Source organism: Lutjanus erythropterus, chromosome 10 (assembly GCF_056507025.1).
Source record: "Lutjanus erythropterus isolate fLutEry1 chromosome 10, fLutEry1.hap2, whole genome shotgun sequence".
Lineage (NCBI taxonomy): Eukaryota > Metazoa > Chordata > Actinopteri > Lutjaniformes > Lutjanidae > Lutjanus > Lutjanus erythropterus.
Genome location: NC_139326.1, coordinates 11,911,650 through 11,929,544, shown reverse-complemented (window position 1 = coordinate 11,929,544; position 17,895 = coordinate 11,911,650). Strand labels below are relative to the sequence as shown.

The window sequence follows — 17,895 nt, the reverse complement described above, 5'->3', positions numbered from 1 at the left end:
ACTTGCATACTTCCATGACGACTGAGCTAACGCAGTCTGATCATGAAGACCATGTGAAATGGCTGAAAGCTGACCATATCAGCTAATCATTCAGTAGTCTAGCTACTAGAGCTAAGCTAGTCTTTTATCATTATGAACAGAATCTGTAGGGTTTTAGCAGTTTTTCATGGAACGTGACACCTTTTTGCTGCTGAGTTTGACAGCCATTTGTCCATTTTGGACAGTTTGTAGACTAAATGATTCATGGATTTGTGTAAAAATACTAATCAATGGATTACCCAAATCTGTAGTTATATCCCTGATTCATTGCCAATGGTGTGTGTGTGTGTGTGTGTGTGTGTGTGTGTGTGTGTGTGTGTGTGTGTGTGTGTGTGTGTGTGTCTGTGTGTGCATTTGTGCTGTGTAAACCAGGTCATGGGGACAAAATCTGTTCACACAGTCACATAGATGGGACTCTTATCTGGCGACAAAAAGCGGGTTCCTACAAGATTAATCATCACATATGAGGGTTTAGGTTTGAGGTTAGAATTAGGTTTAGGTAAAAGCTAGGTCAGGGTTAGAGGCACTGTTATGTTGCAGTTTGACAGCATGTAGTAGTTACAGGGAAAGTCAATGCAATGTCCTCCCAGAGTGACAAAAAGAGAGTGTTTGCAGTTGTATTTTAGGGTTTGGATTTCCCTGCCAGCAAAATAGTGTAAATGTTCAGTAGTGATAACTTGGATTCATCAGTCACCCTGGGGCCAAAGCTGCCTCTCACACACAGTGCCCGCCAGCGCTCCTCTTAACACCAGAACACAGCTTGGTGCTTGTTGTAACATCATGTCTTGTACAAACTGCAGAAGCATCTCGTCCTTGATGGCAGGGGGTGTTTGGAGAGCCAGTATGTGTATCAGTGTGAGCGTTTGTTTGTGAGGAACACAGGCAGGGGGTGTGTATGGGATTCTGCAATGTGCTCCTGACTCTCCAAAAAAGAAAACAGACAAAACCTCCCCTAAAGGAAGATCCTGCCTGGGTCTGAGCTGCTGAGCACAAAACCCAATTATAGAGCAGGGAGAAGGGAGATTGGATTATACACAAACACGCACACATGAGCACACACACATCAATACACGCACACTTTGGCTCATTTAGCTTCTTTAACAGTAGCCGTGCTCCACTTATCCTAATCAAGACAGTAATAACACACAGACAGGAGGAACACCAGGGTGTGTGTGAGCATGTTCAGGGTTTTATTTTGGTGAAATTGACTTCTGTGAATGGTTAAGCCCTCACAGCCACACGCTCACACCCCTCAGTGCAGGCTGTTTTGTGGTTTGAAAAGTGAAATGTATGGTAATATAGTAATGCTGAACATGTGTAGTTAATCCTCTTAGTGGTTTCCTGTGAAGACTCTTGCCCTCTCTTTCTCTCCCTCTGTTTGCATGTCCCTCTTTATCACCCTGGAAACTGGAACAGCTCAAGTCATGTAGTAAGGGAATCGGATTTATAGAAAAATATGTCTGTGCACAGTTGTCCACATTATAGTAATTCTCTTGTACCCTCATTATGTGTGTAGATGGACAGCAAACACACCTCCAGGTAAAGTTGAAGACAGGACCCGTCTTGAAATAGGAATAAGCATAAATAACAGCTATAAACAACATTCAGACCTTTGTAATAATTAATTAGTGCAGTAAAGGTCCCGTCACAGTTTCAGTGGAAGTCAGGGAATTATTGCTATTTTTCTTAAATCCTTGGCGTCAAGTTAGAATTTGTTGATCTTTGAGCAAAAGCAAACCATCTTGACAGTGCAGACCTTGAGTGGACAGCCAGCCAGACAGTCCAATATTGAGAAAACTGTCATAGCTTGTTAGCTGTGTTGCACTTTTTTTTTTTTACTTTAATGCAACACAAGGTCTTGTATCTCCTGGCAGGTAGGAAAAGATGATTGCAGGGAAACACAGCAGATATGTTCAATTATTTACAGTAAATACTTACTTTCAATGATACTATCAATTGAAAACCAACAGAGCAGTTTTTCCAAATTTATGGAAGATAGCTAAAAAGCAGCACAGTAACAAAATGTGAAGCTGACTGGATTAAGCTATGTGAGAAACACGCAGAACTTTTACCTCTAAATTCCTGTCCTGTTAAAATACTCTATATTACATCTACATTGTACTGAGCAGAGTATGTCCATACAGATAGATAGATACTGACTGTAACAGATCAAAACATACAGTAAAGGCAAACATCAAAGGATGAGAGCCTGAGAGAGTGTACTTCATGTTTGAGTGCTGCTGTGTACTTTCATCTCTGCGTGAGTTTACTGACCCACAAGAAGTGTTGGCGAGTGTGTGAGTGTGTGTTTATGTTCCCCGCAACTCCACAGCAAGTGCATTTGCAGCGTGTGTGTGTGTTTGTCACCCTCGGCTTAACGCTGCTCTAATTGCCTTCTCCTGCTCTGCACACACTCACACACGAATACCAAATGGCATATGTTATTTTTGTTGTGTTGCTCAGAGGGTAGAGCCTGGTGCACGCACACGCACACGCACACGCACACGCACACACACACACACACACACACACACACACACAGCTGCTACTTTTTCCACGCAGCAGTACGCCTTGTTTCCTGTGTCAGGTTCCCTTTGGCCGCTAAAGCTGTCAGGGAGCTGCCCCTGTGGTAATCCATACATCCTCAACTGTGTGTGTGTGTGTGTGTGTGTGTGTGTGTGTGTGTGTGTGGTTCGTGGCTGGTCCGTCTAGTCATTTTACACCCATAAAGGGTGATGTGCAAATTTTCCGCGCTTCTTTTACGAGCTTTAGATATTATCTGCTAGTTCTTGAACTGGCTGCATCGTGTTTCTTGGAGCAGGTGAGGGACAGGATTTTGGCCATTTACAGTAAAAGCACATTACCCACTCTGTTTGAGCCTGTAGGCCACAACCACAAGGCTTGTGGTGAGTAAAGCAGAGACATGTGCATCCCCAGGTCATGCTTTTGTCCACTTTATGGCAGGCTGATGTCACAGTACTCCTAGAGGGCTCTCTGACATCATAAGTTGTTTCTGATGTCACAGGAGAACATGTTCTAAAAGGTTTCCAGATACATTTAAAGCTCTACATGATCTGGAGTGTGTTCTTTAAAATAATACTAAGCGCATATTTCATGGTCCTGTGCTCCCAAAGTACTATGTTCAAAAAAAGTACGTTGTTCTGTGGTCCTGTTCTATGCTAAGATGTGGAACAAAGACAACCTGCCTACTCAAACCATAAATCATGTTTCAATATTATTTTTAACATGGTTCACCTGAAAATAAAAACAGTTTGATTGTAAACACTAAACACATGCAAAATATTGCAAGGCTCTTATATGTGAAATCCTTGCATGTAGCATCCGAGTTTTATATTCTGCACCATGATCAAATAAATCCTTGTGAAGCAGCCGATTTGATGGCTGCTGGGTATTACTTTATGGTCTTTCTTTTTCATATCCTTTCTGACGTCTAATGTAATGCATTAACATCAGAAACATTAGTGTGAAAAGCTAACAGGCTCTCTCAGGTAGATCAACAAAGCATGAAACAGATCTCATATGTAAAAGGTGCAGACAAGAACAGTGGTTTTACATGTCAGACAAATGATGCAAGAAACTCTACATTAACCTCACCGCAGAGGTTACACGATGTTCTTTCCCTCACAAAGAGAAAAAAGAAAAGAAAAAGAAAAGAGGTACAAAGCTAATGATGCTGGCTCAGTAGTTAACTGTAAAAAGCAGCAGATTTAGCTCAGTGCAGGCTGTTAAACCGTGGCTGGGATTGTAGTATGAATGTAAGCTTGAGTGCCAGCCAGTCATCCTGCCAACAGGACATCCTCTGACCTTTCCCCTTTCCTTCTGTCTGATGGCTCTGAAGTTACAGGAGCAGTTTCATGAAACATTATCCAGCTGGTATTTCTCCAAACAGGACTGCAGTTGTGTGTTGCAGCACGGGTATCTGGCTCCATCACAGCTGCCCCAAATTAAAATTTGGTTACAGATTCATAAGCAAGAAATCAGAGGCGTCAAAATGGGTCAGAAATCACTCGTCGTTAATTTTTAACTCAAGTTGCATTTTCTACATTCCTCTGAGACGGAAAACAGTGGTCTAGAAAGTTGCACAGCCGCAGATCTCTGGTTCCACTGTAGCTATCTGCATCACCTAACATGACTCTCACTGTGTCATGAGTGGAGAGCTGATGCATTATTGAAAACCACTCTCATATGCACATGGACGCAAGTGCAGAGACCTCCAGGTGAATCCCTGCAGTGTGAACCAACTTTAATGCATCTTCTTTGTCTTCTTCATGTTCAAGAGTACACAACAGATAAAAGAATAACAGAGTGACTTCAAAGGCTCTATCTACATACATGAATTATTTACCTTTTGTTTTGTTAGTCTAAAAGCTGTTGTTCTTTTCTCAGAGGGTTACACTGTTGTTTGTCAAGATGCTTGGTGTTAGGAGGTGAAACATGTGAGCCGGAGGGACAGTGACGTGTCTGCAGCTCGAGCGCCAGGCTCGCGCAGTGGGCTTGCAGGAGCAACAAACCAGAAACAAATTAGATAGATTTGTCAAACAGATCTGGAATTATGCAACGTGACTTCAACATGAAATCTTTTTGATTGAATGCAAATGAGTTTTGTCAGATGTGAGGAACCTGTAAACTGGATAATGAACGACTCAGCTCCTCCAAAAGTCACACAATCAGACGAAAGAAGCTCCTCAGATTGAATGCCGGCAGCATGCATTATGTATCACCCCTGGAAATACAGTATGTGATTTACTTTTTTGTGCTTTCTGTTCACCTGCATCTCTGTCACCGTGATTTTTTTCCCCCCTCTTTTCATTTGGGATCCTTTGACTTACAGAAAATAGTTCCTTGCATTTTTATCCTGAAATTTCAAAAACCAAACTACACCTGAAGTGCAGCACAAACTGCCAGAGCAGCCTTAAAACTTTTGGCTGGACATGTGGCATGGATTTTTCATTTGAACTAATGGGCACTGAGACAGAGGAGGTGAATTATTGAGCGGAATGCTTCTCTTAACGTGCTCGCCATCACAGAGCCACACAGAAAAAAAAAAAGAACCCCACCATTATATCATACCTGTCCTTGTCATAAACCCTCTTCTGTGAGCTGTTACACCATCTCTCTGACATTATTTATGATTTGATGTGAAATTACATCCTTGTGTGGTTGGTCTTCCTTACATGTTCTTTCTGCTCAGTGTCTAGAAAGTTGAAAGTTATTAACCAGCGAGGTATGACTGTGCATTTCTATTCTTGACCCTCCTAAATGGGTCAGCGACTGTTCCTGCAGTCTGGAGTAATCCAAGCAGAACAGCCCAAAGTTATTTTAGTTTGGTTCCTTCTGGAGCACGCCATCATAAGAAAATGATGGTATTCAATCCTTTGCTATCACGTGTGGCTGCACAATTAAACAAACTGTTATCAAAAAAGTTTGATAAAGGAAAAATGTGTGACCAAACACTATATTGAAGTACTATAGTGCTGCAGAGATACTCTGGTTTATAAATCTTTCCAGATGTAAGAAAACATATTTGTTTGCCACAGACCCCAACAAATGTCACGTCATCATGATTTTAATAGTTTTTTTCAGTGAAAATATAAATTGTGAGGCAAAAATGATCATTACCAGTAATCATGAATCATTTTGCAGTCACCATAAAGCTCCACAATGGCTGTTCACTTTTTTAACGGGTTCAGCATCACAAGTCAATTTTTTATTCATCGCGTAATTGACATTTCAGAAAATCCTTATGCTTGAAACCAAGCCAACCGACTACAAGATGAAGCATGGCCTTCAAACATTTTATTTGGAGTAAAACGATTGGAAAATGGTAAAAAAAAAAAAAAAAAGAGACGATGATACGAGACTGTGTAGATAATTCAAAGTAAATGAACTACTCATCCCATAAACCATTGCAAATGATACATCTTCTTCTTAAATTTAAGTTTAAGCGTTTAAATTTAAGAGTGTTGTCAGTAGCACGTTGTTTTAAATGCCGCCAGTATGTTGTCCCAGTGTTTCCTCCACGTTTTGGAGATGCTGTGACATTTTAGAATTGTTGCCGCAGTGTCATTATATAAAGTACAGGAAACATTATGCAAAAGACACTGAACAGATGCTGCAAAAATACCATAGAATACCTGTTAGGTTGTAAGGTTTCAACAACTTAGCAACAATGTAACTAATGGAAATGTTGTTACTCTAATGTTGCGGTAAAGTTGTTACAACGTTACGGGGACATGCTGTGTTTGTAGGTTTATCTTGTTAATCAGCCTGCTAGTGGTTATGACATAATAACTAATAACATAAATCAGAATATGAATGGGATTTTCATTTCCACATGCTCATTGCTAGCTCTTTCCCCACATCATGCAGCCCTAGTACCAAGTGTTTCTGTTGCATCCAATAATTTCTTCAAATACCACTGACACATTGTTAAAATCTATTCATGGAGCAACTCTTGCTCACAAAACAATATTTTCTTTTTCCTAACACCACCCTAACTGTGGTTAATCTGCGTTTTTGTGGTGGACCCCGACTCTTCTGCATTGTGTTTGATGATCCATAACCCATTACGTGCCTGATGCTGATATTTGGCTGCAGGAGCGATAGCAGCAATGGCAGGGCGAAAGCAGACAGGTGAATTTATGGGTGCTGGGCGGCCAACGATCAGCCCGTCATTTGTCATGTCTTACCAGCAGGTCCTCTAATTGGACTGGAGGCACAGGGGGGAAAGTTAAATCAATGAGCTAAATCACAACTTTTAAACTCTCTCTGCCTTTCCCCCAATGAATATGTGTGGCTATTACCATAACAATGCTAACCCCATGGCAGAGCACACAGTCTGCCGCTTTACATGCAGATTCCTCCGGTGCTAACTAGCTTGTGTTGGTGGTCAGATGATGGATTACTCGAAGGACAGCCATGGAAATTCATGATTAGACCGCTGAGGTGCCAGAGTCATCTCTTTGTGACCACTTTGAATATTTGCCAAAGCTTTCGATTAAATCAGGCTTTTTGGCAGAGGCTGTGGCAGTTTTAGGTGTCCTTCAGCCGGACTGCACTATAACTTTGCTTGTTTTCACAGCTTGCCTCATGAGAAATTAGCATATAATCACTCGGCCGGCATTGAAGGAAGTTGTGGAGGAAAGCAATTAAATGGCAGCAAATGAATACATTTGAATTCATTTCGGCAGGGAGTTACTCTGCGAAAAAGGAGCACCACAGCTGTTGCCCTCTAAAAACAGAAATGTTAACACTCGCTGTGCTTGTGTTGAAGATCCAGAATGATGAGGAGGCAGCTTGAGAGCAGGCAGCGATAATGAGGAAGAGTGGACGGGCTATTTGAAGTCACAACTTGTTACTGGCTCAGTATTTTAATATACCTAAAAAAATTGGAAGTTTGGAGCACTTCCTCTCTGTGTGCTGCTGAGCTGATCTGCTCAAGTCAGATTTTTTGTTATCAAGAAAACATCAAACAGCTAACTTTCCTCTGGCATCCTTTGAACTGGTGCTTCTGACACCCTTTTCTCACCTATTTTATTATTTTAGCACAACTTAAACACAAAAGTTTTATTTTCAAATGCCCAGCTCAGCTCAGCATCAGCTGATATTTTAAATGATACTTGAATAAACACCCATCTATGTAGCTGTCTTTGATTGATAGTTTATGGTAAATATAGAAATAAATTAATGTTAATCTAATTTAGAACAGTTTTCCTTCAATCCACCTCATCTACTTTACTTACTTAGTGACGTCCTACAATTGCCATATTCACAAACCCTCAAAATGTGTGCCTGGCTGTTGCTGTAAGCACCTTTTCATGGAGCAAAAGGCACAGTAAAGCAAAAAAGGAAGGTTTTCCAGGCAGAAAGAGGTGAGTAGCCGCTCACTGAAAACTTAACCTACCCCATAACAGTATTGAATTTCGGTTGACATTGTTTCTTGCAACCCTGGGTGTAGAAATTGGTCTTTGGGCCTCGACCTCTTCAATTTTTCTGTTTGATTGTTGAGCGTAATTGGAAAATGGCAACTTTAAAGAGAAGCCCTCTGTCTGACACTAAAACCACATCCTAAGGTAAATGTTTCAGATTGTTGAATCAGACTCCATTAATGTTGCGACTGCTGAGCGTGATTTAAAACAAACCCAACTCAAGGTCCATTTAGTAGCTTTTCCAGAGTTTTCCATCATGTCACACAGTCTTCACCAGGGCTTGGAGTTTGCTCGGTTGCCATCATTGTTGTGTTAAACCTAACTGTTAAAGATCCCTTCCAGATGTTTATTAAGACATATACCAATAGTCTGGTTGGAACGATAATGTGTGTCTGAGATATTTGCCCCCACAAAAAGTATAATTTCCACATTAAAATCCTGAAAAAGGCATCCACTCCTTCTGCCTCATTAAAAATTCAAGAATCTAAGAATATGCTAATTTTGTGCATTTCTGAAGTTCTCCTGCTGGACATTTCTTCTACATCTCTGTTAAGTCTATTTTAAGCACTGGTGCTCTGGAGGCTTCAAGTTTCTACGTCACACTTGTATAAGGTGCAAATTGGACCAGGACTGACTTCCAAACTAGTTATTTCTCTATATGATTTCTAGTAAATGGAGACGACATGATTTGTGAGGCAGATATTTAGTCATCAGAGAGATGTTGAACAAAATATTGTTAATCTTTTGCTGTCAAAGTAAATTTGTCAGCTTATAATGATGTTGATTTGGGGTCAAGTCATTCTGCTCTGCTATTATCGCCTTATTGAAACCTGAACCAGTCATACAACAAAAGCACACACAGATGTGTTGCACCTCAATGTGGTCGGGTTGATCAGCTGTAAATATAAAGCTGTGTTGACAGAACCAAGTTCCCCTCAAGGAGAAACTTGAGTGTTTTTGCATCTCAGTCGGCAGCAGAGCTGTTTGGCCGCTGTAAGCCATCACGTCCCCAGATTGAATTTGCCTCAGTAATAGCTTTAGTTTCTATCAGCTCCTGGGCCAATTTTAGCCCAATTACGTTCTGCTAGCCTGGCAGGCTGCCTTTCTTCAGCCTTCTCCACATCTTGAATGGAAGAGTGCAACTGACAGCTCCACAAAACTGAGCCCTGTTAATGTTTGACTCAACCTTTTGTTCTTGATTGGATTTTAATTGAATCTGCTACTTAAACTAGTGTAGGGGCAACCGAGTCTTCCCCTCCCTCTTTATTTATCCAGGGAGAATTGACTCGAGGATGCGGGTTGTTTTTAAGCTCCATTCTGCTTGATTTTCATGCAGGAAGACGCACTCCTCACTGGGAGCTTCCCACTGTGACCCCAGTCCTCTGATGTTGACTGCTGAACAAAGTAATGGAGGTTAAAGCTGCACTTCTTCCATCACTTAACTGTGCAATTAACTGATGAGAATATGATGAGAACACAGGGACCCCTGGGCTCCTCTGCATGATGTTAACAAGTTAGCATAAAGTATGATGAAAGAAGGTCATAAAAAAGTCGGCAGTTGTTTTTAGTCAGAATTGATTAAGCACATCATTTATATTTTAAGCAAAGAGCCTAACTTTTGCTAGTTAAATAGGCAAACAAGATGCTTTACTTTGTCATTTATGATAAAAAACTGAATATCTTATTTGTATTTGGTATTTGGACTGTTGGTCGAACAAAACAGAGATTCATAGACCACCTTCAGCTCTTGTAAAATATTTATTTTTCACTGTTTTAAAGACAAGATTCATGATTGGGAATAACTGACAGTTTTTGTTCTTAGTTTTGTAGTTGCAGCCCTAGCTTTTAGTACTTACAGTACCTTATATGGCCTTTTCTTGTTTACTTGTTTGTTCTTTTGGTTTTTGCTCATTTAAGACATTTAAAGACATCAGCATTATCAATAGGATCAGGAAACTGAGATGGGACCAATTCTTTTTTTAATGTTCAACAGACTAAATGATTAATTGACTCGTCCTAAGTCTCGTCCTTTTTTGCTATTTGATGACTCTGCTTTGTAGTTTATTTTTAGCTGTGTAGTGTCTTACTGCTAGAAAAAGTTTATTTTTAATTCAAGTTTTGTGTACAGTTTGGTTATCATCTACATACAATACTTACATATGTTAAATATGACTTTAGATTAATTTTAGAATATTTGGGGCACAACCACTGGCTGTAGCTTAGCTTTTTTCATTCACATCATTCAGATTGTCTGGGATTCAAACAACAACCGAAAAGCCAAAGGCCCACAGTGCAAAATCCAAACTTAGCTCTGCCCTATATAACATCCTCTACTAGGATGAGTGAAAGTTATGGATCTATTTTTTCTTTTATGAAATGGGAGACGCACAGCCACGTTGGCTGGGCTGGTTCAGTCCTAAATCAGATTTGAGGCAGCTATCTTCCTCTAGGGGGGAATGAAATAAGCCCTCAACTCCTAAGACGTTTAATCAACGAATCCCAGGTATGGGTCCCTGTAGGGGACAATCTCGTTGGGAGGAGGGGAGGGATTGCCGCTACCACTCACGCTGCTGTCTACTGTATAGCTCCCCTGGCTCAGACTTGTCAGAGCAGGAGGGGGTAGGTCAGGTAATAGCGAGTCTGGGTTTCATGGGAAATCTTTGCTCCCCTGCCCCAACCACTTTGAGAGGTCCGTGTTTACAACGAACCTGGGGTCAATCCCATTCCGCTCGTGGTCTATTTGGGAGCCAAACAGGATGAGGATTTGGAATTGAGTGCAACCCCCTCTATCCCCCAGAGACCTCGGTTGAAATGGACTCGCCCTCTGAGCCGTGGTGCTCAGTCCGGTCTGGGTTGAAGTCACCCACGGTGTTAGCTGCTGTGCTAATTTTACACAGCTCTAAGAAGAAAGACTTACTGACATGAACGGCAGCCACAGAGCCATAACAGGAAACTTATTTGTGAGGGCATACCTGCATGCCTGCAGACTTATTATTAACCCCAATGACCTCTTTGCCCAATTTAAGTTATGACATGTGATGTTCTTGTTTTACAAACAACAAATACACACATACAAGTTATTAATATCGTCTCTCACTCACACAACCTAAACACAAAGACATACCTTAGTCAGAGCAACACTCTCATATTATTTCTTCCCATGAAACAGCTATAGCAGAGTACTCATTGCTTACATGTTTCCTGTAAAACAGTTAGCTAGGGAAGGACTTGGGGCAGACGATTAACTCCCATCACACTGTGTACACTGATGGAAAGATAGTTTTACTTGTTAGTAAAGCTATCTTTCCATCAGTAAACTCCATAAATGACCTGAAAACTGTATTCCCTGTTGGTCTCGGAGGTTGTGTTTGTCCCTGTTCGTGCTTGCTGAGAGGCTGCCGGGCCCAGTTCTGTTGCCCGCTAACGATTAGCTACTTTGGTAGCAAGTAATCTAAAGCTATCTGTCCATCAGGAAAGCTCAGTAATTAACCAAATCACGGAGGTTTGAGGCTGTGCAGCTGCAGGACCTCACCAGAAAACACAAAATGTTTTCTCTAGAAAATATGATCCGGTTTACCCCAAATCAGTGAATAAAATTATTAAAGTTGTGCTTTTGTAGAATGACACTCCAATCCACTCTGGAGCATGAGAGTATTCTCCTTCTGTGCCCAGGCATTCATTAGGCACAAATTCAGTGTACGCCCCCGAGTGCAGGATGAGTCATCAACAGTTTTTAGTTGTTTTCCAGGAAAAAAATCTTAAACAGCAATTCTGACTTAATGGGAACTAATAAACTCAGGACTTGATTATAGCATCAGTGCATTCCAGACAATTCAGATGTTTTTTATAAGTCACATGTTAAGAAAATTCATTATTTTTTATATACAATCAGTTTTCTTAATCTGTGAGAAATAGGTATGCCTCTGTCCCTGTTATCAAACATGATCTGAATACTGGAGCCTTTGTTTTTCTTTCTTTGTAATTTAATTAATTATCATGTCAAGCAAATTCTTACTCAATAAAAATACATTTATCTTCTGTTTAATGCTTAATTTATCCAATACTTGTACTTTCTCCAGATATTTAATTGTATTTTCACTTTCTTGTACTTCTAAATTCTGATAAAGTTTTATACTCTAAAGAAAACAATGGCTGTGTAGCCTGGAGTTCTACTGTTCTGGTACAATCAGAACGATTTTCCATTTAAAAGTTTGCTTTGAACCTCTTTTCCACTTGTAGGGCAATCTGTTAGAAAGCTGTCTATCTGATAACGAAAAAAATTGTCACCACAATGCAGAGCATTGCCAACTTGTGGTGAGATCGCTTGATGTGGTGGATCTGAGCTGAAATGCTCATGGTCAGGATGTCACGCTGGCCCTGTCACAGTGACTGTATAGAGGATACTTTTGTACTTAAAGTTCAGTAAAGGCCAGGGGCAGGTATCACTAGCCTTTTATTTAATGCAAACGGAGACTGAGAGGGATTGGTATACTCAGCATGACAAACTGATTCCACTCTCTCCTGTGAATTGTTCTTTGCAGCCAGAAGACATTAACTGAAAGACAGTTCTCCTTCCTGCACAGAGGGGTGCAATTCTGACTGTCTGTTGCCATCAATCTTGTTCTATGTTTTAGGATGGGTTGCTTTTTCTTTTATTGAAACAAAATGTTTGTACATTTTAATAATTGCAAAGACAGAAAACTACCTTTAAACCCTTAAATGTTTGCAGAACAAACATTGTTCACACATTGATGTGTGTTCAGATATAATTCAGTGAATTTGCATCTTGGACCTGTGTTTGTATTTTCTCTTTGACCGTCTGTGGATTCACCTTTAAATTTTGTTTCATATTGTATCTTAATTTATGTTAAAGGAGTGTAATTATCACTATTTGAGCCACATTGCTGACTTCATCCCCCATCAGCTACTGTTTGGTCTGACCAAAGGCTATAATGTTTCCATCTTCCGCAGGGGTCTCATTAACATGATATAAGCATTATTTATGAAGTCCTAATCTTTGGTTCTTGGGGCGAGGCACAGCATGGGACCAGATGGAAGCAGATAGCTGCAGCCTTCTGTTCTACAGGGAAAGGTTTAGCAAGCGAGTACACTGATTGGTTAACACTATTATTGATCCACCACAGCAGTTTACATACAAATCTAAAATTGCCATTCCGACTGCAAATGTCAAAGGTTATATGTTCATCTTTGCTGCTGTGGTCAGGACAGTTCAGATTGTCTTTTTCAAACAGTACAATAGCCCATCTGCGGACACACATTGAAAACAAGCTTAGGTTATAAATGCTGAGGCATGAGCCTTTGTTCATGCTACATACTTGTCTCGATACAAATAGACATCGAACTAAATATCATAATGTAAATAGGTTTCCCTAATGCCACCTCTTTAAGGAGTTCTTCAAGGAACCCTCCTGGATTCCCTTATGATTGCATTTGGGCTGTTACAGGCTACTGAAAAATGTCTAAATTTTATGTTTATATTTCAGTTTTATTGGCACAGCCACAAAAGACACATTGCATAATTTGATATTATGAAATATATGTCATCCTGTGCAAACATGACATCAATAAATTCAATATTAAAAAAGAAAAGGACCAGTTTGTAGAATGTAGTGGCATCTAGTGGTGAGCTTGTAGATTACAAACACCTTGCCTCACCCTCCCCTTCCAAGCACGTAGAAGCCAGCAAAACTTGTGAAAAAAGGCTGCAGCCAGAGCAAGTGTTTGTTTTGTCTGTTCTGTAGAGTCATGGTTGTGCAACATGGCAGCCTCCATGAAGGAGGACCTGTGCTCTCTGTAGCTAGAAACTGTTCATTCCAAAATAACAAAAATAGGAATTAAATGTACACTAATGAAAACATACTTCTGAATATTTTATTCCATTTCTGCCATTTTGTGCCATAAGATCCTTGACACAAAACCATTTTTAAGGGGAAATTGAGGGATTAAAGGGAGGATTTAAGGGGATTCTTAACAGTTAAAGATGCTAATTTGTAGCTTGCGCACAACCTGTCTGTGCATCAACTAGTTATGTTTTGTGAGTGAGTTAGTCCCTCTCAGTATCATACATCTCAGATTGTGTGTCTGAGTTACATGGTTTCAGTAACGGGGGACCAAAGCCTACTTGTGAAAACTGCCGTGCTCTGTTGACACCCACATTCTCAATACATGTGAAGGTCACTCCTCCTTGTTCTCCTCCTCCTCCCTGTGCTGGAACTTAAATGTTGTGCGCTGAGATTGCCCATGACACATTTGCCCTCACCTAAAACTCATTACACATCTGTCCACAGCTGTGCAAAGATGCACACCCACAAATTCGCAATTAAACACACATACACATAAATAGCTCAAACCGCATTACATGGAACATATCGACTCACATCGCTCTCTCCATGAGTGCCATTCCCCTCAGCCGGCTACTTTCCCTAATTAAATTTTCATTCTGTGGTGTTCTCCTCTCTGTCTGTGTCTTTCAACATGACCTATAGCTATACTCCCACTTTACTGCATGTTTACTGCCTGACTTTCTTCTGTTCCTTAACTCAATTACCAAGAGGAGTTGCTTAAAGATGTTAGGCTCTCATTTTTCAGAGAAATTCAAAGTAAAGGTTTGGTAAAAGTTCAGATATTGTAGCAGCATTAAAGGATGATTGTAGTTTATAAGAAATTGTTATTTTTATAACTTTGTCACAAAGCAAATAAGTAATAATAACATACTTGAAGAGTTGATAGCTGAGATCCTATGGGCCAAAAAACATCCAGTTCTGAAGCAATAGAAAACTATTATTATTATTATTATTATTATTACTCAAACTATCTGTTGTTAACATTGATCAGATTTTCCAGACTGACTTCCAACTACAATCGTCTTACCTCCAGAAATTGGGGTTTAGATCTGAATTAAATGTCTGGTTGTTTTCATCCTCCCTGATCATCTGACTGTTTGAGTTTCAAACTTCGAGGTAGCGATGTCACCGTGTTCTCGGATCTTAGCAATGAACTCGATGAGTGCAACGGTGTCATAATCAACAGAAATGGCTTCAAAAGTACAAAAATAAGACCTGAGTTCTGATAAAATGAAACGATCCTTTATGCACAGATAAGCAGACCTCTACATTGACTCAGTTTAGATACACAGCTTGTGTCTCAGAAGGCTTCAACTTTTTGTTGTTGGAGTTTTGTTGCCCTGTTTGGTGGATTATCACACCGTTTGTTATTATAATTAACCAGATGTGCTGACAGAAATACCATTATCTAGGGACCCATTTAACACTTCATCTTCTCCTCATAATGTGCAGGATGATTATGGATGCGGATGGATATGCGTAAAATAACCCTGTTAGACATCTGTTCTAAAAATGTACGCTCTGATTTTACTTAAACTTTTTTTTTTTTTTGACACTATACCTCATATGAAAACGATGCAATTTTGGTTGGTCTGTTTTGGGTCATAAAACTTATTTTCCTTTTTCTTACAAAATTCATAAAAGAAGTGAAATTGTTTTGGCAGTGGTCTTTTAGTCTTGAAGGCAGATTGGAGATGAAATAATTGTTTATGCTCCACTATTTTGATCTCATAGACTGCAGGGAGTGTTTTTTAATCTGGGGACAACTGCCCTGAGCAGTGGCAAGGTAAGGCCTTTCGTAACCATTAATATTGGAGCTTTCCTGATTATGTTCCATTTTTCTTTTGTACATGCAAGAATAGCAAGTTGAGTCCAGGATGCACAGCCAGGACACTTGAAGATTGATCCGGCTACAGTGTACCCTCTTACATCCTCTTGTGTCAGGATATATGGGACTATTAGAGGGCTGGTTGTTACCTGAAGCTAAAGTTTCCTGTCCATTAAGATGTCTGCTTTAGTTACCGTCTCAAATGGAGCAAAGTCTCCTCATTTGACAGTCACACCCCGCTACATACTGTAGTGTCCACTCCATAAGCACAGCTGCCCGTGGATATTCCCGTCATGAGTGGGTTATTAATCATCCAGCTAAATCGGATTTATGGACTGTAAGATGATCTATCTGAGCATATGCAGGCACTGGAATATTGATTTTGTTTGGGCTTTAAGCTAGCCGTAAGACATTGTCAGCTTGGTGTTATGAGCTATTGACAAATAGTAGTCATGCTAAAGGGTGCAGCCAACTGGCTGAAGGGATCTTGAGCCTTTCTGCCCTTTTTTTTGCTCTATCTCATTGTGTAGTTGGCCATGGTGCTCAAGGCTTTTAATCAACACTGAAGCAGTTTCACTCCACCTACAGCAGAAATCCTTCAGTGTTTTACAGCCTTGGGTATAGAGGATGATAAGAGTTCAAAGTGCGAAACGATTTTCTTATGGGGGTGTTCACATTTTGTAAATTGGAGCAGTAAAACCTTACGCAGCCATCATGAACCTCATAAAGCCTCTAATATAAGTGACCGCAATGCATGGAAACAGTTCTGGTTCCCCCGAATGTGACAGAAGATGTTTATAATGGTTAAATTGTTAAATAATGGAGTCTGGTACGCAGTAAGACAGGCAGCCAGTGATGAATCAAGTCTACCTTCAGTAGTGTTTCATGTCTGTTTTTCTTTTATTCTTTACAGAACAACACATCATGGAGACCGCAGTCGTGTCAGGAGTGTACCTGCTACAGCGACGTGGCCATCTGCAGGTCCACCCACTGCCCTAACCCACAGTGCGACTTCCAGAAAGTAAGACATTCGACATTTTGCCAAAGAAGTTTGGGTGTATTTCATTTTGAGATAGAAAACTACAGTTGACAGTTCATACCAAGGGCAACAGGAAAATCTATTTTTAAAAGGATCAGACTGGTGTTATTCTATACTTCTCCTATTGTCAATAAATCCTTTGAAAAAAAACAATATTGTATTAGTCGATGTGTCAATACAGCTTCCCTAATCCCTTCCCTGTCTGTGGCGCTCAGCCTCAAGCCCAGTAGTTCTTATTGAGCACGTAAATCTTAAAAAAGAAACAACTGTAATATTTTTGTGCCCCTTTTTTTAGTTTCAAAATTTAAAAAGGGTCTGTAGTTTCCTGAAACAGCTGGGCAAACTTGACTTGAGCGGGGTTAAATAGTGCATGTTGTAGATTATTTTCAGTGGACATGCTCAGTGTGCTAATGAGTCAATGCAATGAAGAAACATGTCTCCCTCTGCAAACAGTATGGCTCATTGATGTGCTGTTAACAGATTTTAGACACAAATAGACCTTTTTTCACAGCAGCCATTTTGACATGAAATAGCTAAACACGTGTTAACAGTGGTACTAATTAAGGTCCCGTTCGATTCAGGTCAAACAGAGTCAGGGTGCTGCTGTTGTGCACGTGGTCTCACTACAGGAAGGCTCTGCTAAATGGAACCATAATTAGTATCATTGGTAACACGTGTTTATTTTATTATTTCATACAAAGAAGAATATTAGTAGCATTATTTTTACACACATAGGAAAAATTCCAGTAGTTTTAGTGTAAAAAAGTTTCTGTGAGGCAGCAGACATAGTCAAAGGACCACAGCTGCAGCTGACAAGCTCAAATGATAAAAAGACATTTGGTTTGTATAATGTAGTACATAGAAAAAATTCCATCTTTCTTTTTTGTAAGTAGGGCCCTGAAGACATTGAAGTGTAATCAGTCTGCTTGGACAGGTATAGCTAGCCCTGCATGGCTGCACACTTTTTTTTTTAAAGTCAGATTAATGCTAAAGTGAGTTAATCTGGTTTAAGTTTAGAACTAGCATTGTCCCATATTTCTTTATTCAAATCATGGAAGCTTACATATATCTTCAATTAGTACATGTGCCACAGAGAAAAAGCCTTGTTTCTGTGAAGTAACATAAAGACAACAATTGCAAACAGTGTCGTAATTTAAAAGCTTTACCAAAGTAAAA

The 17,895-nt window shown here is 40.1% G+C and overlaps 1 protein-coding gene across 1 annotated transcript in view; it reads left to right on the top strand.

Moving 5' to 3' along the window:
• The window catches only part of fras1 (Fraser extracellular matrix complex subunit 1), a gene marked incomplete at its 5' end in the record, with an annotated part of 266,195 nt that overhangs the window by 62,391 nt on the left and 185,909 nt on the right, over positions 1-17,895 (top strand). Inside the window, one exon of the mRNA XM_084729014.1 lies at positions 16,594-16,701. Coding sequence (XP_084585140.1) covers positions 16,594-16,701 — 108 coding nt within the window. The remainder of the gene's footprint in view (positions 1-16,593; positions 16,702-17,895) is intronic.